The sequence below is a fragment of the Ictalurus punctatus genome, chromosome 2, assembly GCF_001660625.3.
Source record: "Ictalurus punctatus breed USDA103 chromosome 2, Coco_2.0, whole genome shotgun sequence".
NCBI classification, from domain to species: Eukaryota; Metazoa; Chordata; class Actinopteri; order Siluriformes; family Ictaluridae; genus Ictalurus; species Ictalurus punctatus.
In genome coordinates this window covers 20,514,465-20,537,509 of record NC_030417.2, presented here as the reverse complement: position 1 = coordinate 20,537,509, position 23,045 = coordinate 20,514,465, and the positions used below count along the sequence as shown (strand labels likewise).

At 36.7% G+C, this 23,045-nt stretch overlaps 4 protein-coding genes across 4 annotated transcripts; 3 read left to right on the top strand and 1 right to left on the bottom strand.

Moving 5' to 3' along the window:
- LOC128628825 (mucin-2-like) lies at positions 1–2,410 on the top strand. The gene has a single exon (XM_053673691.1). It carries the CDS (start codon positions 1,165–1,167, stop codon positions 2,044–2,046), a length of 882 nt encoding a protein of 293 aa, XP_053529666.1. The 5' UTR covers positions 1–1,164; the 3' UTR covers positions 2,047–2,410.
- An 835-nt stretch (positions 2,411–3,245) lies between these two features.
- Positions 3,246–5,725, top strand: LOC108258647 (integumentary mucin C.1). The gene is made up of 2 exons (XM_017457423.3): positions 3,246–3,404; positions 4,119–5,725. Exons 1-2 carry the CDS (start codon positions 3,345–3,347, stop codon positions 4,629–4,631), a joined length of 573 nt encoding a protein of 190 aa, XP_017312912.1. The 5' UTR covers positions 3,246–3,344; the 3' UTR covers positions 4,632–5,725.
- A 2,110-nt stretch (positions 5,726–7,835) lies between these two features.
- On the top strand, positions 7,836–11,275 carry LOC108258639 (uncharacterized). Its single transcript, XM_017457409.3, has 2 exons — positions 7,836–8,179; positions 9,653–11,275. The coding sequence occupies exons 1-2, from the start codon at positions 8,120–8,122 to the stop codon at positions 10,943–10,945; spliced, it is 1,353 nt and encodes a 450-aa protein (XP_017312898.2). The 5' UTR covers positions 7,836–8,119; the 3' UTR covers positions 10,946–11,275.
- Positions 11,276–11,839: 564 nt separating this feature from the next.
- Positions 11,840–22,040, bottom strand: anxa14 (annexin A14). The gene is made up of 12 exons (XM_053673689.1): positions 21,955–22,040; positions 21,365–21,458; positions 18,801–18,889; positions 16,897–17,010; positions 16,702–16,792; positions 16,126–16,205; positions 15,946–15,984; positions 14,874–14,964; positions 14,218–14,325; positions 14,055–14,110; positions 13,752–13,859; positions 11,840–11,979 (listed from the first exon to the last, which is right to left on the bottom strand). Exons 1-12 carry the CDS (start codon positions 21,964–21,966, stop codon positions 11,920–11,922), a joined length of 942 nt encoding a protein of 313 aa, XP_053529664.1. The 5' UTR covers positions 21,967–22,040; the 3' UTR covers positions 11,840–11,919.
- Between the last annotated feature and the right edge of the window lie 1,005 nt (positions 22,041–23,045).

Genomic DNA, 23,045 nt, shown 5'->3' with positions numbered 1-23,045 from the left:
CAGTGGATATAAAAAAAGTTTACACACAGGTTTTTTATGATGTTAAAAAAATTAAACCAAGCTAAATCATGTCAGATTTTTTTCCACGTTTAATGCGATAAATCAACCAACAAAGTTTTAGGGGGAAAAAAGAAAAAGAAAAAACTTACAATAACCTGGTTGCATGAGTGTACACGCCCTTTTATAATGGGTAAGTAATTATCATACAGCTGTCGTCAATTACGTGAATCTGAATCCCCAAATAAAGATCAGCTGTTTCTGTACCATTTTCCTGACCTTACTGGTTGCATCCTACTGCTAAAGCTTTGTTGATTTACATGCCATAGTCTTTGCTATTTTGTGTGCACTGACCAAGTTTGTTATTATTTTTACACCCTGGACAATAAAGGTCTGCGTTGCCTCTGAGAATCCCTAACAGCAATCTGATAGCATTTTTGTAAGGAAGAGTGGAATTAAATTAATAAATAAAGATGTTCTAAGTTGGTAGACTCTTCAAAATCACTGAGTGCTGTATTACAAGAAAAGGTGCTTTAGTTAAGAGGTGTGTATAATTTTGCAACCAGTTTATTGATTTTTTTCTTTTTCTTGATAGAGCATCACCACCACCATGATGCAATCTACCACCAACACAATGTCATCTACCACCACTGAGATGCCATCTACCACCACCGATCCAGTGGCATCTAACACCACCACAATGGTATACACCACCACCGCAATGCCATCTACCACCACTGCTACAATAACATCTACCATTATCACCACCGCAATGCCATCTACCACCACTGCTGCAATGCCATCTACTACCACCAATACAGTGCCATCTACCTCCAGTGCTACAATACCATCTACCATTATCACCACCGCAATGCCATCTACCACCACTGCTGCAATGCCATCTACCATTATCACCACAACAATGCCATCTACCACCACTGCTACAATAACATCTACCATTATCACCACCGCAATGCCATCTACCACCACTGCTGCAATGCCATCTACCACCACCAATACAGTGCCATCTACCACCAGTGCTACAATACCATCTACCACTACTGTGACAATACCATTTACCACTACCACTGCAATGCCATCTACCACCACTGCTACAATACCATCTACCACTACCACCACAGCAATGCCATCAACCTCACTGCTGCAATGCCCTCTACCACCACCACTGCAATGTCAACTACCACCACGGCTGTGATGCCATCTACAACCACCAATACAGTGCCATCTACCACCACTGCTACAATACCATCTTCCACTACTGCTACAATACCATCTACCACTACCACTGCAATGTCATCTACCATCACTGCTACAATACCATCTACCACCACCACAATGCCATCTACCACCACTGCTGCAATGTCATCTACCACCACCACTGTGATGCCGTCTACCACCACCAATACAGTGCCATCTACCACCACTGCTACAATACCATCTACCACCACTGCTACAATACCATCTACCACCACTGCTGCAATACCATCTACCACCACCACCACTGCAATGTCATCTACCACCACCACTGTGATGCCATCCACCACCACTGCTACAATACCATCTACCATTACTGCTACAATACCATCTACCACTACCACCACCACAATGCCATCTAACACCACCACAATGCCATCTACCACCACTGCTACAATGCCATCTACCACCACTGCTACAATGCCACCTACCACCACTGCTACAATGCCACCTACCACCACTGCTGCAATGCCATCTACCACCATCACTCTGATGCCATCTACCACCACCAATACAGTGCCATCTACCACCACCACAATGCCATCTACCACCACTGCTACAATGTCATCTACCACCACCACAATGCCATCTACCACCACCCCCACAAGGCCATCTACCACCACCACCACCACAACGCTATCTACCAGCACCACCACCACCACCACCAAGATGCCAGTTTACAGCACCACATCAATCCCCAACAGTACCAAAAGCAGTTCAGAAGTGAAAGCTATTCTAATATGCTGTGTTCTTTTTTATCTGCCATGGAACTGAACATGATTATACATGATATAGTCATGTATTAAGCAGCCTCACAAACACTAAATCCAGTGAAAAACTGCTCATAGGATTTTATACCTGATTAATGTTAAAATTTTTTTCTTAAGTATGAACCAAGCAGGTGCTGATATCGTCACAACTGCAGACAGAAAGTTTGTCATTTTGATTTGTAAGGTCAAAATTGAATATAAAAATATTCTGTAATGTGTAGTAGTGAGGCATCAGCGCTGTATGATTTTAGAATTGATTTATTTTTCTTTCTTGCACATAAATGGCTATTTAGGAAATATTCTTCAAGAAATTAATTAAGTACTTATATGCTTAAATATATGCTGTTTTATGACAGACTGCACATGTTGATGAGTTTTGCAAATGACCAATAAAGAAGAGTTCTCCAAATTAAAGGTGTGTTTTCGCCTGCCACATTTAAAGTGGTTTTAAACTACACTATAAGAAAGCTACCGAGACTAATCAGAAGTCATGAAAAAATACTCGAAAATAGATTTAATGAAAATTTATATAACACAACAAATTAAAAGACATTCTCCATAATTTTTATTATTTAAAGAGCTACATCCCAAATCCCCAAAGGCTTTAAGAAGGGCTTTCTTTTTTTATCTAGCCTACTAGGTTTAAATGTTATAATTTTATTGAAGCATTTGCATATTGTTTTACTACCAAAAAAGCTTTTGTTGTGTTGCCTGTTTTTATCTCTGTACCAGTGTTATCGTAGAGCATGGTGTGAATTGTTTCTCAACAATTACCCTGCTCACCAACAGCTAAACACAGAGTCACAATACTCTACACACAGAAACCCAACAGGGTCCTGACTTGTAGCGATAAAATCATTCATTTGTTTATACTTATTGAAAATGTCATCTAAGTCGATTTCATTCTTCCAGCAGAATGGAACACCAATGTACTGCTGGAAAGGGTTAAAGTCACAGAAGCTGTCGAGGAATCCAGACTTATATTCTTCACTTGTTCTCATAACAATATATTGAAAAATTGCTTTTTATTGAAGATTATGTTTAAGATGAATAAATGAAAAATAAATAGAGACTTTAAGAGGTCCATATTATAAATTTCATGAATTATAAGGAAGGGAGGAAGCTCACGAGAGCAGACAGAACAAAATCCTCCTGTGACTTTAAGATCATGTCAAGGCGTGTCCGGTCTGAAGGTGCTTACGCAGAAGCTCTGATATCTAATGGTCTTCACTGATGCAGGTGACTCAGTGTTCATAGCTGAACCTGTCGTAAGCATTTCTTTGTAGTCTTTATTTCCGCACCATGAAGTTACAAAGTTTGGTAATTTGTCTCCTGGCCCTGGTGGCTTTCTTCACAGCACAGGTATGTCTGGCAATTAATCAATCCACCATCTGTTAATAGGCTCTCTCTATTTTTTTTTTTTTAAAGCACATAATGTGATCATTGTTTTTAAACGATGTTAGATGTAAATGCACATGAATGCAATGAGATGAATGCAAATCCATAAGCAATTTTGTTATAATTGACAAATGTGTAACTTTTCTTTACATGACATTCATCATTAAGATAATGCTTTATGTCTCACTTTACAGACTTGCTTTATGTCTCACTTTACAATTTACAGCTTTACAGTTTTTAGCAACACGTCATCATTTTGTTTGCAGTCTGGACTTTGAATTATGGGTCTCAAAATTTTACAAACTGAGATGCCACTGTGGAACAAGTCTGTATTTATGAAACCAAACAATCTACAATCACCGTTTTAGAACTTACAACTCCGAGTATAAATTTTGTGATTTATCATTTTTACATTGCATTTATGTACAATTATTTTGGAAAAAAAACTCCATAGTTTCAGCCATTATTCCAGCAAAATGCATGATGAGTTAAAAAGTGTTGATCACTTGATTGTAAGGAAAGTCAATGTCAGTGATGCTATATTTTGTCAAAAGCTTTGAAGATACTGAAATTAGGATGATGATTTTTCACCTAGTTTTCATTCCCAGGCAATGCCCTCAACATAAGTACTTGGTCGATATTTAAAAAAACAAAAAACAAAAAACTTATTCTTTATAGGACTCAGAAAACACCATGGCAATGGCTGAGGACAACATCACTACTGTGATAACGGAGACTGACAACACCATCGTGTTACCAGACATCATCACCACTATGATGCCAGAGAATGACAGTACCACAGTGATGCTGAAGGACACCACCACCACCATGATGCCATCTACCACCACCACTGAAATGCCAATTTCCACCACCACAAAACCACCAACAACCACCACTAAGATGCCATCTACCACCACCACCACCGCAATGCCATCTGCCCCGACTACAAAACCACCCATAACCACCACTAAGATGCCATCAACCCCTAGCACCACAGCAATGCCATCTACCACCATGACCCAAATTAGCACCATCATCATGCAGTCTAGCCCTTCCACTGTTACACCATTTACTACCACCAATGTGCCACCTGAGAACAGCACCAACAGTACCAAACTTCTCAACAGCAGTCTTGGTTTGAAAGCTGTGCTAATACTCTATGTTCTACCTGTTCTATTTTATCTGGTGTGAAAATGAACATTAAATTAATTTTAAAAAAGTACATACATGGGATTCATATTTGATTTTGAATTATTGTCATTAAAAAAATCAGTGACAATTTTTTTTTCCCATAATGTGTAGAAGTTAATCATCAGAGCTTTATAAATCATACATATTATATAAATTATTAGAAATTATATAAATTTGTATTTTGTAGTCTCTCATAGTATAGACTTGTTTGCTTTCTGAAAAAAAATGGAAACATATTTAGAGAAATAATACAGATATTTCAATGCCTAAGATGATAGACATGTATATGTCTAGAAAAATGGCATTCTATAATCAAGTTCATATTTACATTTCTTCTAAACAAGTAAAATATTTATTTATGCACAATATCATGCTCTGTGGAATTATAAGAATATACATTTAATTACTTATCAAAAATGTGTGCATTTTAATTTCTTAAAATAAAAATGCTGTTATACATGTTTATTTTATGACTTTTGGATTGGCACCCCATCCAGGTTGTACCCTGCCTTGTGCCCAAGATCCCAATACAACTGGATGATGTAAATTTTCAAAATGACCACTGCTATCTTTCTGTGATTAGAAAAGACATGATTAGCAAGTTTAATCTACACTGTTATCTAGTGGTAGGACTAATTTTTAATGAGATAAAACCTTATAATTTTGAGATCACAACTTGTTTGATTGATTACTATCTATGTGATGTAAATAACTCTCCTAAATGCATTTAAAATCAATCAGTTTGCCCTGTTGTCCTATATATACGCACATTGCGCAGTATAGAAAATTATAACCCAGTGATCGAAACATTTGTGCATCTGAATGCTTGAAAGGCTAAATTTCTTTACAAATTAGCCAAATTAAATAGGGAGGTGGCAGCATTACATCAGAGATGTTAATTTGTAATAAAGAACAGAGATGTTAATTTGTGATAAAGAACAGTGATAACATTAATCCTTTTTTCTGAACTAATGTCTCTATCTTAATGTTCTCTTGCACTGTGGGACAAGTAACTAAGGAAAACATTTTACTACAGTGCATCACACATATGTAATATGTATGTGGCAAATAAAGAACCTTTAACCTTAAACCTCTATACTTTACTGTGTTACTCTTTGTATGTTTTCTTTCATGTTATTAAAACCCTTTACCAGGCTCTGTCTTTGCCTAAATGTCCTCACTTGAGTTTCGTTTCTCCTCATTACTATGCATATTTATTCAAAGTCTTCTGAAACCTTGTCATGTATTATTGCTGACTAACCCTAAGCCATGTTTTCCCGTCCTTGTCTCCTGCATTGCTATTCTTTTCCAATTCCTTGAACTCCAACTCCAAATTGAGCTTGGTTTTTTTATTCTGCCTAACAAACATCACATGTGCACTTGGTTCTGCCTCTCACCTTTCTCTAGACATCTCCTCTAGAAATCATATTAAGCAACAGCAGTATGTAGCCTTGGGCTTTTGGAGCAGTAGTATTCATTAGAATGATTATTAGCAATGTACAGATACCTTTTTCTTTCACTCTTAATATGAGTACATGTTTTTGGTACTCACAAATACTGATACTGACACTGAAATGAGTGACCAATACTTAGTATTAATCAATCAGGACAATCCTGACTTTTTATTCCTCTCTTGGGCATATGTAAAACATCTAACGTTAGAGAGAAGTTTCTTGCAGTTTCCTCCAGGTCTCTCATGGATATTGATTGGCCTTCGATTGGCAGCCTGTGTCATGTATTCTTTCTGGATGATAATATAAAGTTTACCCAACGTTTTGAAGACAGAATTTTTTTTTTTTTACATGACACAATGATAAATCCCCCAATGATGAAGTTTATGTGACTCATTTTCAACAATATAGAACCTTCTAATACTGAATATAAATAACTCTGTATGCATTTATATCAGTCAGTATCAGTCAGTACTTTTGATCCAGATAAATTGTGGTAGATCCATCTAGATATTTCTGTGGGATCTTAGCAGGCACTGATATTGAGAAATGGATAATACTAAAATCAATTTAGGTGAAACTTACATTTTAAATGTCAAGAAGACCAATCCGAATAAAACCTAAAAATGCTAGTTACAAATGTGAACACTTGTTAACTGGGTCAGGGTCAGTGTTTAACATCTGGATATGCTCTTCTCTGAATGTTCTTTAACTGTTGGCCTAAATGTGGATCTTCCACTGACCATGATAAGATCTCAGGCATTTTAAGAGGAAGTGGTAAATGTAAAACCAATCAGTAAATATCTACATTAATCATTAAGAATGAATGTATCATCCATTCAATCCATATCTGTTTTGAAAGAAAAAAAAAAGGAAAAATAAAAAATTACTTTTATGAATTTACTCATTTATTTCCTTGGCTATAAATTTTTTAACAGCATTTTTTATTTTATTTTAGTGTACATTCTAGACTCTGAATATGATGTTTCAAAGCAACAACCCTCTTCCTTGAGATCAAACTTCCTGTAGGTTTTATCTCCATCCTAAATCTAACACACCTGTTTTAGTTGATCAAGAACTTCATAAGACAATGGTTAGATGGTCAGGTGGGCACCATTATGGCTGGAGCAAAATTCTTCAGGAAGGTACATCTAAAGGAACAGATTGGTGACCACTTCTTTAGAATATTGGACTATATCCTGAATTTTATATACTGGTGTACATTTTGACAGTTCTTCTGTTTTAACCCAGAAGAAACGACAAGTCTTATCATATTAGCAAAACCTGTGGACGCTGATGGCTAAGCATTTAGACCGATTTGGCAGACATATCGGTGTATGTCACAACTTTATCAAATATCTTAAGTATGACATCCATATATGGCTCCAAAGATGCCGTCTTTATGATGTCTTTTTGCTATTTACCTGCATCTTCTCTGTTCAAATCCTCACATCTCCTCCTGCTGATGACCTATGCATGTATGGATGAAACAAGTTTGAAAAAACTTGTTTTTTATATAGATTTTTTACATTTCCCACTTTATAATTAAGAATGGAAAATGGGCAATGAAAAAAAAATGGAAATGTATTATTTTTAAAATGGATGACATGGAGATTATTAAGCCATTCCACAACAAATTGTGGACAAAACCTAAGCTAACTGTAGTAAAGAAACTGTGAGCTATGTCAGACGGGGTCCAGGTGTTAATGTCATTACAACGGTGACTCTCCATACTCAGAAATATTCAGCCTTACAGTAGAACTGAGACTAATGATGCATGACTATATTATTGCCATGTGAGTACTTGAGGCTCCTTAAAAAGAGGAAGTGTATGGATGGTATGTACTGCAAAAACATTCAATATGGCATGACGTTAAGATCCTGGGGTGTGTCCAGTCTTTGTGTGTTTAAAAAAGGCCACCTGCATTGGACACAAGCTTTCATGCCAAACATCTAATTCCTCTAAGGAACTCTGTTGGACCGAGCACATTAAGAGGAACTGTCTGAAGCATCTGTGCTCTCTCTGCTTTTCACACTATGAAGTTACCAACTGTGCTATTCTATGTCCTGGCCTTGGCTGGCTCCTTCACAATCCAGGTAAAACACACACGCACACATTTATCTAATCATAAAACCGCACATTGTGACTTTATTATTATTAGGTCCTATCTGGCTGAAAACCTATTTCTGTATATGAAGCATCAAATCTTTAGCAGCTAGCAAAACATAAAGGTACGGTAATCTACATTTACTATTCAGTAACACCTACAAGCGCTGTTTGCTTTTACAACCCCAATTCCAAAAAAGATGGGACGTTGTGTAAAATGTACATTTAACAAAAACAGAATGCAATGATTTGCAAATCTCATAAACCCATATGTTATTCACAATAGAACATAGTCCTCGCAATTTTATGTTGAGGAACATTATTCTGAAATTGTTCCACAAATTGTAGACAAAGTTTTTCACAGACTGGTTAAAATCTTTACTTCTGAAAGACTCTCTAATATACTGTTTTAATACCCAGTCACATTACTGACCTGTTGCCAGTTAACCTCCAGCTATTTCTTTTTAGCAACACTTATTTTTCCAGTCTTTTGTTGCCCCATCCCAACTTTTTTTTCAGATGTGTTGCAGCCCTCAAATTCAAAATGACTATATTTGTTTCTTAAAATGGTACATTTACTCAGTTTAAACATTTGATATGTTTTCAGTGTTCTATTGTGAATAACATATGAGTTTATGAGATTTGCAAATCATTGCATTCTGTTTTTATTTACATTTTACACAGCGTCCCAACTGTTTTGGAATTGGGGTTCTATATGGTTCTCAATAAATGCCTTCCATCCAGTAACCACTGGGAAGCTCAGTTTAATTAGCATTATTACATGAAGCTAGGTGAAATCAGAAATATTTAAAGTTATCTGAAGTTAATGACCTTCATTTGTGCCAAAATGTTGTTTACACACGTCATAAGAGTGGCAGGTTTGGTAGCTAGATTAGAGACAATCTTGTTTTGTGCATGTATATTTTATTACTCTTATCAGTTGTGTGTAAAACATCTAACAGTAAAGAGAAGTTTCTTCCTACTCCAGCTCTGTCATGGATTATCCATTGATTGGCTGCATATGTTCTGTATTCTTCCTGGATAACTATTAACTAACTGTAAATCTATTTTAGCAGTTAATGATTTTGAGAAACGCAATATTTTGGGAAATACTACAGTCCATTTCAGTGGATTATAAATTTCATCAATGACACAGGGCAAGGAAAAATCCAAATACAACAAAAATTATAACAGATTTCCATATCCCTGTTGGTATTTTTCACATATATCACATATCAGTGGCTATAAACCTGAAATTAAACAGGGATTTGCAGTAAAACAATTCAATTCACTTATAGATTGTGTGATTTATACTATACAAACATTTCCTACAAAGCATGAGAGGAGAAAAGTTTCCAACAGAACATAATACGTGGGCAATAAAATAAAATAAAAAATCAATGTTTGTACATCCTAGTCACATTGGTTCAAAGGGCTGATTGTATTTTATTATTTTTTCACAGGTAACAAACACAAAGACCTTTTCAACTACAAAGGCAACAACCCATTCCACAACGACTAATGGAACAATCATAAGACCAATGAACACCACCTTGTTGATGCCATCACAAACCAGCACCACAAATAACATAACTCAATCAACTGCAACCCCAATGACACCAAACAACCACACCCCTCCAAGGGTAATGAGTGTCACCACTACAGTTCCTATAAACCTCACTGTGACATCTTCAAATAGAACATCTACGATAACCTTGAATACTACAATCACAGTGATGCCACCCAATACCACCATTTTGATGTCATCGAACAACTCCACTCCAATACTAATGAATCTTACCTCTACAGTTCCTTCAAATGCTAGAATCACAAAGATGCCTTCAAATGCCACCACTTTCTTTCCATCAAACAACACCACAAGACCAATGGTGAAGAATGTCACCACTACCATAAGACCTCTAAATGCCACCCCTGTAATGTCTTCAAATAGAGCATCTACAATACCTTTATACACTACCATCACAGTGATGCCTTCACATAGAACATCTACAGTACCTTTAAACACTACCACCACAGTGATGACTTCACGTAGAACATCTACAGGACCTTTAAATGCTACCACCACAGTGATGACTTCACGTAGAACATCTACAGTACCTTTAAATGCTACCACCACAGTGATGACTTCACGTAGAACATCTACAATACCTTTAAACACTACCACCATAGTGATGACTTCACATAGAACATCTACAGGACCTTTAAATGCTACCACCACAGTGATGACTTCACACAGAACATCTACAGTACCTTTAAATGCTACCACCACAGTGATGACTTCACGTAGAACATCTACAGTACCTTTAAATGCTACCACCTTAGTGATGACTTCACGTAGAACATCTACAGTACCTTTAAACGCTACCACCACAGTGATGACTTCACGTAGAGCATCTACCACCTCACTGCCAGTAAATGCCACTCATGTGATGCTATCAACCATCACAATACCTGCAAATGACCCCATCACAATGATGACACCAAATGGCACCACTGTGAATCCATGGAGGCCAACGTCTGTGACTTCCACGGACAACACGACTACAATGGGAACATACGTTACCATGGTGACTGAGTCAGCTACATCTGCTACAATATCACAATACTACAACACTACAGCAGGTCCTAACAAAACTGTCATGTCTCCTAGAACAACACAATCCAGCAGCCTTGTTGTTCACCCTAATCTGATCACCTGTACTCTGCCGGTTCTACTTTATCTACTGTGGAACTGAATATATTCCAATAGCATGTGCCCAAGTGTTTTATTCCTGTTATGCCACTTTTTATCCATTTACAGGTACATTGAATGTTGTGAAATGTCTGCAAAACAATCCAGAATTCAGCAGCAATGAGGTGTAATTAGCTTTACAGAATATATAACAACCATGCTTTGGTCTCCTAAACGGCAGGAGATGTTATGTTATGTTAAGTTTTTTCTTACTAATTAGAGTCTTAAAAAAACTGCCCACTGACATGTGTTTTTATTTCTATAAGTGAACATTCTGTGCACTGTGGTTTTATTAACCAACCTCAACCTTCATTAAAACATTTGTAAACACAAACATGCATGCATGCACACACACACACACACACACACACACACACACACACACACACACACACACACACACACACACACACACAAAATCATTGTTTCAGCACTTTGTTTCCTGTTTAATGATTCATTACCTCTCCTAAGGAAAATCCTTTTGAAGGTCATGTCTTCTAATTTTAATCCAACCCATAAAGTCAAACCATTCTTTAGCACAATGCTACAATGTGCAGTATACATATTTTTTTAGATACAGACACGAAGTGTCTGCTGAAACTTTATTTAAAATTAAAATTATGTGTATCTTTAAAAAAAAAAAAAAAAAAACAAAACACAAAAATAATCTTATGGTTATATAAAACAATATTGCTAATGCTGAAGTAACTACTTTTACTGGTTAGAGTTCATGACTGTAAGAAGCCAGTAAGAATGATTCATAATAACATACTAGCTGGTGTTTTTATTCATAAAAGTGAACAGCTGCTAAAATTGAAGATACAAATCTGCATTAGCATAGTACTATAGTCTAGTAAAGAACATTATGGCAGTAAATAATCATACAAAACAATTCTGGGTGATTCACAGCATTTAAACTTTATTTGTTTTGATCACATGACAAGTATATTTTTAAGATGTACACTAACTGTAGCCTTCTTAGTCTTCAGAACAACATAGTGTTAGCAAAATCTGCTGGATGTCCCCTTTGAACTTGTCCTGTAGAGAAAGTGCCATAAACACTATTAATTCCCATTACAGAATACAGCATTTTAATATGTTTTATTATAATAATCTTTTCTTAGAACAGTGTGGTTTTTGGAGTCTTTAGTCATTCATAAACCATGTACATACAGACATTAATATAATTCACCGGAACACCCCCCTTGCTACCTGTAAGATTAATACCATTTAAATTACTGTATAGAAGGTATGTACAGTAGATTTGGGCATGTACAATGCCCTGGTGGTGAGCATGCCATAGGACATAATGATGAATCAGGTTCTTCAAATGCATGCCTGCTTGCTATATCTACTTCTCAGCTCATACAGCAGACTAGCATGCTTAGTGAGTAAGTAAAGGAAGCAGCCTCCATAAGTTTACGCCAAGTTAAAAGCTAACACAAGTCTCTTCCTACTTCAAGAATCCTGCTTTGCTTCCTACAGGGCAATGAACAGGTTAAGACCGAAGATGGTCAATCTCATCACAACTCCATAATACTTCTCCAACTTACTGTAGGTTTGTCAGAGTTTGTGTTCACATGCATTCTGTCAGAGAGATTTATTGCCAGAGACATTTACATTTATCCAAAGCAATTCAACTGGATAGAACTGAGCAGCTGAGGTTTACATGTGTTGCTCAAGGACCCAACTGTGGCAGCTTCCACTCAATCTCTGAGCACCAATCTTCTTGATTCTATTATGAGATTGGCTATTTATTGACCTAGGGTCATAGGTCAGTTACTGTGTGTGACCATGTGGAGTTAAAGCAAAAGGCCTGACATATAAAATGATTGGAGTGGCCCTTGTGTCAAAGGGTAAGAGAGCACAACTTGACAGAAAGCATGTGGCAATGTTTGGCCAACATGGGTTTTAGTGGCTTTTTGCACTTGTGAAGAGATTACTGGACATCCTACCATAGGTCTTTCCTTGCCACTGAGGATAACCAATAAAAAAATCAGCAACAAGCTGTGCATTCGTCTAACTCTTTGTTCAAAAACTGGTGATGGGAGCACAGCCAACAGTCTAGAACCTTCTGGTTAAAAGCCTGCAAATCATAAATATAGGGTTCTTCATATCATGGTTGCTAAAAGCTGGGTGAGAGCCAGCTGCTGTGTGTCTGAGGAACATTAAACTTTTTTTAAGGATTGGACTGCTCATCTGCTCATTAGTAGGGGAAGGCCCTAGTGAAAATGACAAAGGATTCAAAGGATTGTGCTACTATCATAGGTCGAAATACAAAAATAAGGAACATGTTAGTAAACTCCTGTACTACAAATACCTTTTCAGTAGACCTCACCCATAATGCTGCAGCGCTGAGATACTACAACACTGAAATTCCTCAAGTTAAATCCAATTCCTTGATGATGGTATGATTTTGGAAGAAGCCAAGTGTACACATATTTCTAAAAGGGCAGGTAACACCTCAATGGGTTGGGTTCTGTATTGAAAAAAAAACTGTTTGGATCCTTGCAGATCCTTGTCTTTCAAAAACCCCAAGTGGTGTCACTGATTGTTTAACAATTCACTTGTGGCTACACACCAGTTTGTGTTACACATAGCTTGGGCATGTCTCTCGCATACCAGGGTAAAGATGGGTTGATGGTTGGCATAAGACTCCAAAAGTACTAGTCAGAACTTCACTGTCAAACAAACAATGCTTATCAGACTATACAGCCATAGTAGTAACCTCTGGTGAAGGCAGAGGTGGAAGTTATCATCAGAAATGAATGACTACTGCAAACAAGTGAGCAACCATAATAGAGACAGACCTGTATGGTGGTGTAAAGAGATCTTCCCGTTTCCTTCTTGTATGCTGCTCTAACAGCCAGGAGATCCTCCTCGCTGTGAGACACTATTATTCCTTGCACCACTGACCCCTGCACAACAACACCACACACACAACTTCTTTATTATATAGTCCTTGACCCAGAATTTACTATAACTATACCTTTACTAGACCAAAAAACCTAAACAATTTCACGGTGAAGTAAACTCATTTCGACAGTTAATCCCATTTGACTAGCAAACCCATATTCAAATCTCTTCAGTGTTCGTCATCCAAGATGGCTTACCTTCCTAGTCTGGATTCTCTGGGCCAAGTAAAGATATGGGTCCTCGATGGAGCGCACTGAAGAGGGATCATACAGGAAATTCTTCTGGTAATATACTTGAAAAGAATATAGAACCACAGTATTCTCCTTTCTCACACTAAAGAATGGGACTCAAAGTACTCACCGAGGACCTGTAAGCCCAGTTTGACATCTCTGGAGAGGATTCCACCAAAGTGTTTCTCAATATCTGCAGTAAAAGGCTGGCCTCGTTCAGCTTCCAAATGAATCAGCACTGAAAGATTGTTAAAAGTCACATTGTGACTATATAACGTAAATTTTATGTACATCCAAATTTAGAAGTAAAAGTAGTGTTGTGTTTTAAAAAAAAGAAGTTGTGTTGTGTTTTAAAACATTCCAACTTGTTAAATTCTGTGAACCTGAACCTGCAAAATGGAGAAATCTCATGTAACTGGAGGATTTTGAGATGTGGGGTGTATTTACCTACTTCCTCATGGTTCTTTGTGTGGCTTAAACAGTTATAGCTTTATAAACAGGTCCTTATTTGGAAAGGGGAAACACTTTGTTAAAGAGTTCACCCAGGAGAAAACACTGAGGAACCCTTAAGAGTGCCAGATCACACAGATAGCAGGTAAGCATTTAGTTCACAAGCCAGCAGGATATTGCTAATTTACTGTTGCACAAATTTATTCTCATTGCCAAATCACTAACCAATGCTCCATCGATATTTGGGTAGGATTGAAAAAGTTTCCGGGTATTTTTTTTTTTTTTTTTTACATTTCTTGGTGCTTGCGTTTTGAGAAACCTGCCACACAGATTTACCATTTCTGAGATGGTCTGGATCTCTCATGGTCAGGATTTGGAGCCACTGTGTCACATCTGCCTTCTTGTTGTTGAGCTCTTTGCATATAACCTGTGTGAGAGCAATGTGAAAGTAAAAAGTGAGTTCATTCCACAAATAGTGTGATAAAACTTTCATTTCATTTTGTTTTGATGAAGGGATGCTAACAAGGATGAGCAATTTGATTGGATTTTGATTGGATGTTTTTCATATGAATTAAAAGAAAAGCTACAAGCACTAGCATTGCACCTTTTTAATCATTTATAGCCTCTTACATAATCTGCTCTGATTTGCAGTTGAGGCCAAGTTGGTTGGTTATATCAACTATCAAATCCTGTAAGATTTTCAAATCTGTTTGGAAGGTCAAAAGTGTTACATTATGCGTTTTATTTTTGGCAGACAGCACCATTGATAGCTAAGTGTCCATAATGATATTTTGAATCATGCTATCTACACACACGAACTGAGGATGTAGTCTGGCTGTTGGTTGAAACCATTTTTACCAGGCATGATAATAAGCTTAAACAGATGCTAGATAATCTTTGCAGAATCACATAATCTGAAGAGAAACAGTGACAAAACTGTGCAAAATACAGCATGTTTCCTCGAGCGAAGACGCTGATAAATATGTTAGCTAAAGTAATATTTTTATGTGTGACTAGAGAACAGGACAGTTCATAGCTGAAATATTAGCCACAGACTTTTTGCCTGTTGGATGAGGATGCAAACATAATACTTCATCAATAGAGAATAATTACTACGGCTACATAAAGTCATCCTTATTACTGCGTATATTCCATAGTGTATATTAATGCACATGATTAGTTAAATTATGTTAGTTGCTACTTTTTGAAAAAAGTCTTTGATTTTAGTGATAAAATAAAGTGTTTAATAATGTACTTTTAGATCTTGTTGTAGTTCAATAGCTTATTTCTTATGAATATCTACATTTTATCCACATATTGAACAAAAAAACAAAACAAAACAACAACTCTGTGGCAGAGATGATAGAATGAAAAAAATCATTATCATGGGGTTTTCCCATGTACTTACTTGAACATCCTGGTCCACATGACCGGGCACATGCTTCTTCTAAAGAGAGATGTTGAGAGAGTTAGTATTTTGTACTAGAGTAATATATAATTAGCATATTGTTTTTATTATACAGTTGTGTATGTAACACTTTAACAGTTTGTGTTTTATATAATAATTGCACGGAATTTTCTATCATACCTTCAGCAAAGCCACGAGCAGCTTACTGAAGTCTCCACTGGTCTCACTGAGCAAATCCTTCTCCAGATCACGCTGATATTCTGCCGCAAACAGTGATCATCATCATCATCATAAATCTTGACTCATGCTGTATGACTTGAGTCATTTGAACAAGTGAAATCACTCCCGTTATTATTACGTTAACTATTAACATTTTTAGCAGTTAGAAGATTACAATCTATCAGGAAGCAAAGTTGTAAACGCAAATATTCTGCATTTTTCCCATGAACTGATTGTCACGTTCTAATTATTCCAATGCTGCTATCATGGAGTTCTGACCTGTGTACAATTTTAGATGTGTTATTATTATTCTAATGAATAAAGATCAGATTTATTTCACAACTTATGAATATGGTGAGACAATGCATACCGCTACTTTAGAAGCAAAAAATTCATTAGAAGGAAAGTTTTTCCAGCTTTTTTATTTTTTTTTATTTTTTAAAGTTTGAACTCAAACAAACAGTGTGTGTGTGTGTGTGTGTGTGTGTGTGTGTGTGTGTGTGTGTGTGTGTGTGTGTGTGTATCATTTCTCCTGACCTTTACTGTACTCTGCTGCGATGTCGGAAAGCCGCTCTGGTGACCTAATACACATGATCTCTAGAATGGTTTCTTCATCTGTACCCAGACCCTGAAACACACGAACACAATTAATGCATACACTACATTTCTACACGCACACACACACACACACACACACACACACACACACACACACGGTTAATGGTTTCTGACCTCCATGGCTTGTTTCAGACGTTGTGCTTCAAAAAGTTCCGGTGTCATCATCAGACCTAGCATCAACGTCTCTAAACCTCCATCCAGAACCTTCTTCAGCCTCGCTCGGAGGTCCTGTAACACACACACACACACACACACACACACACACACACACACACACACACACACAAATATAAACACAAAGATACATAAAACAAATACAGAAACACACACACACACACACACACACACACACACACACACACACATACCATTGCAATCAAAATTATTCAACCCCCATTGCAAATCAGGATTGTTGTCAAAATTTACAGACTTTCAGTTTTTTTCAATAAACAAATCAAACAAAAGCAATTGAAATAGTTCAACACAATGAATGCTTTAAGTGGTTTCGACAAATTCAACTGAAAATGCAACTTATAATGATTTCTCCAGTTTCAAATTTATTCAACCCCTTCATGGCAAGCATCTTTAGTACTTAGTAGAGCACCCTTTTGCTATTATGACCTGCTGCAAATGAGATGCATAGCTTCTGGCTGAGTTTACGTGCTGCAACCACCTTCTTCAAATTCCACCAGAGATTTTCTATGGGGTTCAAGTCAGGTGACTGTGATGGCCCTGTAGAATCTTCCAGGACTTCTTCTGCAACCAAACCTTGGTGGAATTTGAGGTATGCTTGGGATCATTGTCCATTGGGGGAAGGTTGAATGATGCCCAAGCTTCAGCTTCCTCACAGACAGCATGAAGTTTTCTCCTAAGATTTCCTGGTACTTCAATGAATCCATCTTGCCTTCCACATACTGCAGGTTTCCAGTGCCAGCAGATGCAAAGCAGCCCCGGAGCATCACCGAGCCACCATCATGCTTGACTGTGGACAGAGTGTTCTTTCTTCATTCTTCTTCCTCCAGACATAACACTGATCCAACATGCTGAATTTGAAGTTCCAGATTCGTTTCATCACTCCACAGAACAGAATCCCAAAACTTCTGTGGCTTATTTATATGATTTTGAGCTGCCTTTTCTTGTGCTTTTGGGTCAGTAGTGGTGTATGTTTTGGGTGGCTGTGACACAAGTGGTAGAGCGGGTTGTCCACTAATCATAGAGTTGGTGGTTTGATCCCCAGACCACATAACTCCACATGGTGAAGTGTCCGTAGGCAAGACACTGAACCTCAAGTTGCTACTGATGGCAAGTTAACGCCTTGCATGGCAGCTCTGCTACCATTGGTGTGTGAGTGTGTGTTTGAATGGGTGAATGAGACGCTATATAAAAGCGCTATATAAGTGCAGACCATTTAACATTTATTTCTGGCATGGAAATCTTCTGCGTTTAGTGCGCGCCTTACTGTGCTCACTGAAACCTCAGTGGCTGTTGCCACCACGTCTTGATGCAGGTCTTTTGCAGTCACTCGAGGATTTTTCACATCCTGCCTTTTCAGAAATCTGGTTGCAGCCATTGATAGCTTCCTTTTTCTGCCATGTCCAAGTATTTCATAAATTTTCTGCCCCTAGCCATTAGGTGCAACTAATGAAGCCCTTGAGTAGTTGCATCAGTTGTGCTTGAGAAAACACCTGTTTTGCATATTTGTGTTGTTGGGATTCTATTCAGGAGGTTGAATAATTTTGAAACTGGAGAAGTCTTTACAAGTTACATTTTCAGGTGAATTTGGGGAAACCACTGGAACATTAGTTGTGTTGAACTATTTCAATTGCTTATGTTTTATTTGTTTATTGCAAACAGCTGAAAGTCTGGAAATTTTGACAACAAACCTGATATTCCGGCACTCCAGGTAAAATCAGACTGTTAGATTGTGTTGTTAGGTTTGATTTGTATAAAGTGAGATAAAGTTAATTAGTTAAAGAATTGTGAATTAAAAATTACTGATGATTTAAATGTGTAGTTACTTGTTCAGTGAGCGAGCGGTAGGTCTGAGCGAGGCTCTGTCTCTGAGCGTTACTGCGGTTCGACAGAATCCTCACCAGAGTGCTCACATCTTTATTAAAACAAAGGAACAATGAAAAAATAAAAACACACTCATTTTATGTTATGCATTAATGCTTTCTAGTACAGGTAGAAAAAAATTATTATTTTTAAACCAACAACAAAAATACAACATCTACTTTGACAAAAAGGTTTACAGAACAAACAAACATTTAAAAAAGAAAGAAACAAAACTGACCACAAACTTAATAAATATGCATATTTGCAGTTTATGTTAGCAAACACTTTCCTAAATAAATCTTTTTTTTTTAGGCACAGAACAAATCATGGAGTTATGAACAAACAGTTATGATTTTTTGTTAAGCTCAGTGAACAAAGTTAGCCTCAGATTTGGGACGTTTATGACCTTTGCTGGCTTTAACCCTCCAAAGACAAACTTCTGGCAAGTTTCACCACTTATTTTGAATAAGAAGAATAATAGCTGCATCATAGAATCTTCAGAGTGAAACTGAGGTAACCAAATGACGACAGCATTAGCTTATGATTTGCAATCGTGAAGGTGACCCTGGAGCTGGTTAATGAACGTCACGATCCGCACACACTCAGCACATTTCCTCAGCAGGAAACAGGAAACACACTTTCATTCATATTACAGGTTTATAGTCCTGATCTGTCAGATATTAGTTAATTGTATACTAAGGGAAAGGTACAAAAAGTAAGGAACTAATGAGAGCTAAATTACATAGGTTTATGTGGTTTTGTTTTGATTATTTATTTATAACAAATAATAAATAGAATATAAAGGGTTGAGATAGTGCTACTTGGCATTGCTTCCTGATTTTTCGGATGCTCTGTAAGGATGCGCACGTGTGTGTTTGTGATGTGCTTTAGGTACAGATTCATTTATTCAGCAGGGATGTGAAATAAACACACATTTACAGGAGGACCAAAAACAGGAAATGAATAGATGACTATAATAAATAATAATAAAAAATAAATAAAAGATTAAACACAACAACAGCAACAACAACAACAGCAACAACAACCATAGTTGGAAACCCTACATGTTTGGTCTACTTTACTGTAGAATGTAAAGTTTCCTGACTGAATGAACGAACATCAAGAAAGATAAAAAATCGTAGATCATAAAAAATAACACACCATCTTGCAGCCTTCCTCACGACTCGATTCTAGCTCCTTCTCTCTTCTTCTTATACATGCTAGCATTGGGCTCCATTCTCAGAAGGCATGGAGTACTGTTCCACTTTTATGCAGACGATACCCATATTTATATACCATTAAAAAAGAACGATCCCTTGGATATTAATTCTTTACTCGCATGTTTAGATGAGGTAAAAATCATCAAACTTTTTGTCCTTAAATGAAGATAAAACAGAGGTGATCATTTTTGGGCCTACTGATAATCCTGCAGCTCCTGATATTAATCTGGGGAGTCTGGCTCCATTCAATTCTCCGCCAGTGTGGAATCTGGGTAATCTTTTAGACGGGTGTTTAAAATTTGACAAACACACATCTGTTGTCAGATCTTGCATTTTTCAACTATGTCTTCTATCAAAAATTAAGCACTCTCTAACCAAGAAATCTTTAAAGATGGCTCTCCATGCATTCATCACCTCTCGCCTGGACTATTGTAACTCCCATATGGGATGTAAAAGTCACAGATTGTCCACCTACAATTAGTCCAAAATGCTGCAGCCAGATTTTTAGAGAAAAGCTAAAAAAGTGAGCACATCACTCCCATCCTGAGAGCTCTGCATCGGTTGCCGGTCAAATTCAGAATCGTTCTTAAAATTCTTTTATTCGTTTACAAATCTCTGAACAATTAAGCTCCCAAGTATTTTATTGATATATTCAGTTCCTACACTACTCTAGAAGTTTAAGATCTTGCGATCAAAACCTTCTCTGTCCCGCATACCAGATGAAAGCGCAGCAGGGAACGAGCTTTCTTGTGGCCAGGCCCAGATTATGGAATTGTTTACTACTGGAAATTAGAGTGTTGCCCTCCCTACCAATGTTTAAATCACTTCTTAAAAAGTATTTTTTTTTCTTTGGCTTTTAACTGATTTATTTAGCTATTTACTTATTTCATTGTATTCTAGCATTGTTTTATTGTGTCTACTTTACAGCACTTTGGTCAGTCTTGGGCTGTTTTTAAATGCGCTTTATAAATAAAATGAACATGAACATCTTGAGTTACTTTACCAAGCCTTTCCTGAATAAGTAAGTAGGTAATAAGTAAAAAAAAAGTAAAACAAAAAATTAAAGAAAAAATCACACACACGCTTAGTTTACAAAAGGCTTTCTTGAATAATCAGGTAAAACTACTCTAATGCGTGCACTTCTCTCGTGTTTACTCATGTCTATCTCTTCTGTTCTCTCTTCTCACACTTGTTTGTGGTCCGCTGGTGGATTTTCCGCTGACCTTCAACAGTTTGGAGATTAGTGCTGCATTCTGCCTCATTTGTAAGTCGCTTTGCTTAAAAAAGCTTTCCACTTGTAAATCTACCTTTCTTTTCAATGGCAGCATCAAGGTCAGTCACGTCCCTCTCCGGATGGAATGCTGGGAAAGGATGAAGAGATCCCAGACCACCCCAGCTCATCTGAGGAGAATGAGGAGGAGGAACAGGAGATGATGACGATGATCGTATGTGAAGAATATTCTCCTAACTTTATCACACATATGTTTTCCCCCCCGAGAAATGTAAATGTAAATATAACTAGAACTATAGACAATCATATTTGTAGAAGTGGAATTTTTAAAAATCATCTAGTAGTTTGTTGGGAAAACACATTTAGTAAGAAATGTTATTTAGGTATAAATCCTTTTTAAAAAAACGCAAAATATATATAGGTTATTGTATAGGATTATCTTCTTATACGCAAATGTCCAAGTTCAGTCTAAAACCTAACTGAGGCTCAGAATCTTCAGGAGGTTGCATCCTATTTTAGTTTTACACAACTTTACTTTAAAAATAAATGATAAAATTTACTATATATATATATATATATATATATATATATATATATATATATATATATATATATATATATATATATATATAAACAGTTATAAGATTATAAAAGCCTCACACTCACCATCGCCGTCATTGTGATTCAGCTGAGTTCTGCTCAGTTCTGCTCAAGATGTTTAAAAAATCTGAAACAAAAGAAACCAAAAAAAAAAAAAAAAAAACCTGGTTGGTGAGATTCCTAAAATACCAAACACTACAACTATAAAAAAAAAATTAATAAAAAAACCACCCACACACATTCTTGGTGTAGGTGGTGTAAAAGATTTTCCTGATAAACTAAGACTTTCTACTCACACAACCATTAATGGATAATAGACAAATCTTTCCCGATTCAGGAATATGCAGAAAAACAGTGACAAAAGGTTCTTGATTTTTTTATTTTCCATACTGTAAATTAACACATATGATTGGCTCGTCATACTTTTGAGTTACATTTCATTTGTTGCTGCTTTTTAATCCAAGTGTTAGATTTCTGGGCAAGTAGAACATGCAAGCACATTACTTTATATACTTTATATAGTTTTTAAACTTAGTTTTTTTTTTTTGTTAGTGATAAAATAACAACAGTGTGTACTGTTGTAGCTCAAATCCCTTTTTTCTAATAAATATCTACATTTTAATCAACATGTATAGAGTTTCTTGCTGTGAGTTTCAAAATCAGGGCATGGACACAATGATCATTCAACAAGTGTCGACATTCTGCACCATGTGACATAGGTCCTGGTAAGGACTTATCTTAGGTATTTTTAACAAAGGAGGAGACATTAGGACCGAAATTACATCACCGTTGGGTTTTTCTGTGTATTTAATCCAACATCCTGGTTCACAGTTAGAATGATTGATTATAGAAAATTAGTCAAACCAGAGACACATTATTCCAGTTTAATAGAGTTAATGGTTAATGTATTTAGAATAAATTTATATTACAAGATCTGACGAGGCCTTTACCTGCTGTTTCCACAGTCATAACTCTGAGTTATGAAGGTCAGAGATGAGATGATAAATTGATTTATCAGTTCATCAGTCATTTGAGCTACACCATGGAAAACATCTCAAGTCACAGAATGAACACTTTCATCATATAAAGCAGTCAGAAAGTAAAACATCATAAAAACTTAAAATCGCTGTTAGAAACAATTCCTTGTTTTAAATATC

Bases quoted from the DNA above. Each gene is read 5' to 3' on its own strand.
- LOC108258647 (XM_017457423.3), top strand. From the start codon at position 3,345: ATGAAGTTACAAAGTTTGGTAATTTGTCTCCTGGCCCTGGTGGCTTTC. The intron at 3,405-4,118 runs GTATGTCTGGCA...TATTCTTTATAG, and splicing joins TGGCTTTCTTCACAGCACAG to GACTCAGAAAACACCATGGC.
- LOC128628825 (XM_053673691.1), top strand. From the start codon at position 1,165: ATGCCCTCTACCACCACCACTGCAATGTCAACTACCACCACGGCTGTG.
- LOC108258639 (XM_017457409.3), top strand. From the start codon at position 8,120: ATGAAGTTACCAACTGTGCTATTCTATGTCCTGGCCTTGGCTGGCTCC. The intron at 8,180-9,652 runs GTAAAACACACA...ATTTTTTCACAG, and splicing joins CTGGCTCCTTCACAATCCAG to GTAACAAACACAAAGACCTT.
- anxa14 (XM_053673689.1), bottom strand. The intron at 16,793-16,896 runs GTCAGAAACCAT...CGTGTGTTTCAG, and splicing joins GTCTGAAACAAGCCATGGAG to GGTCTGGGTACAGATGAAGA. The intron at 14,111-14,217 runs GTGAGTACTTTG...ATCCCTCTTCAG, and splicing joins ACTGGGCTTACAGGTCCTCG to TGCGCTCCATCGAGGACCCA.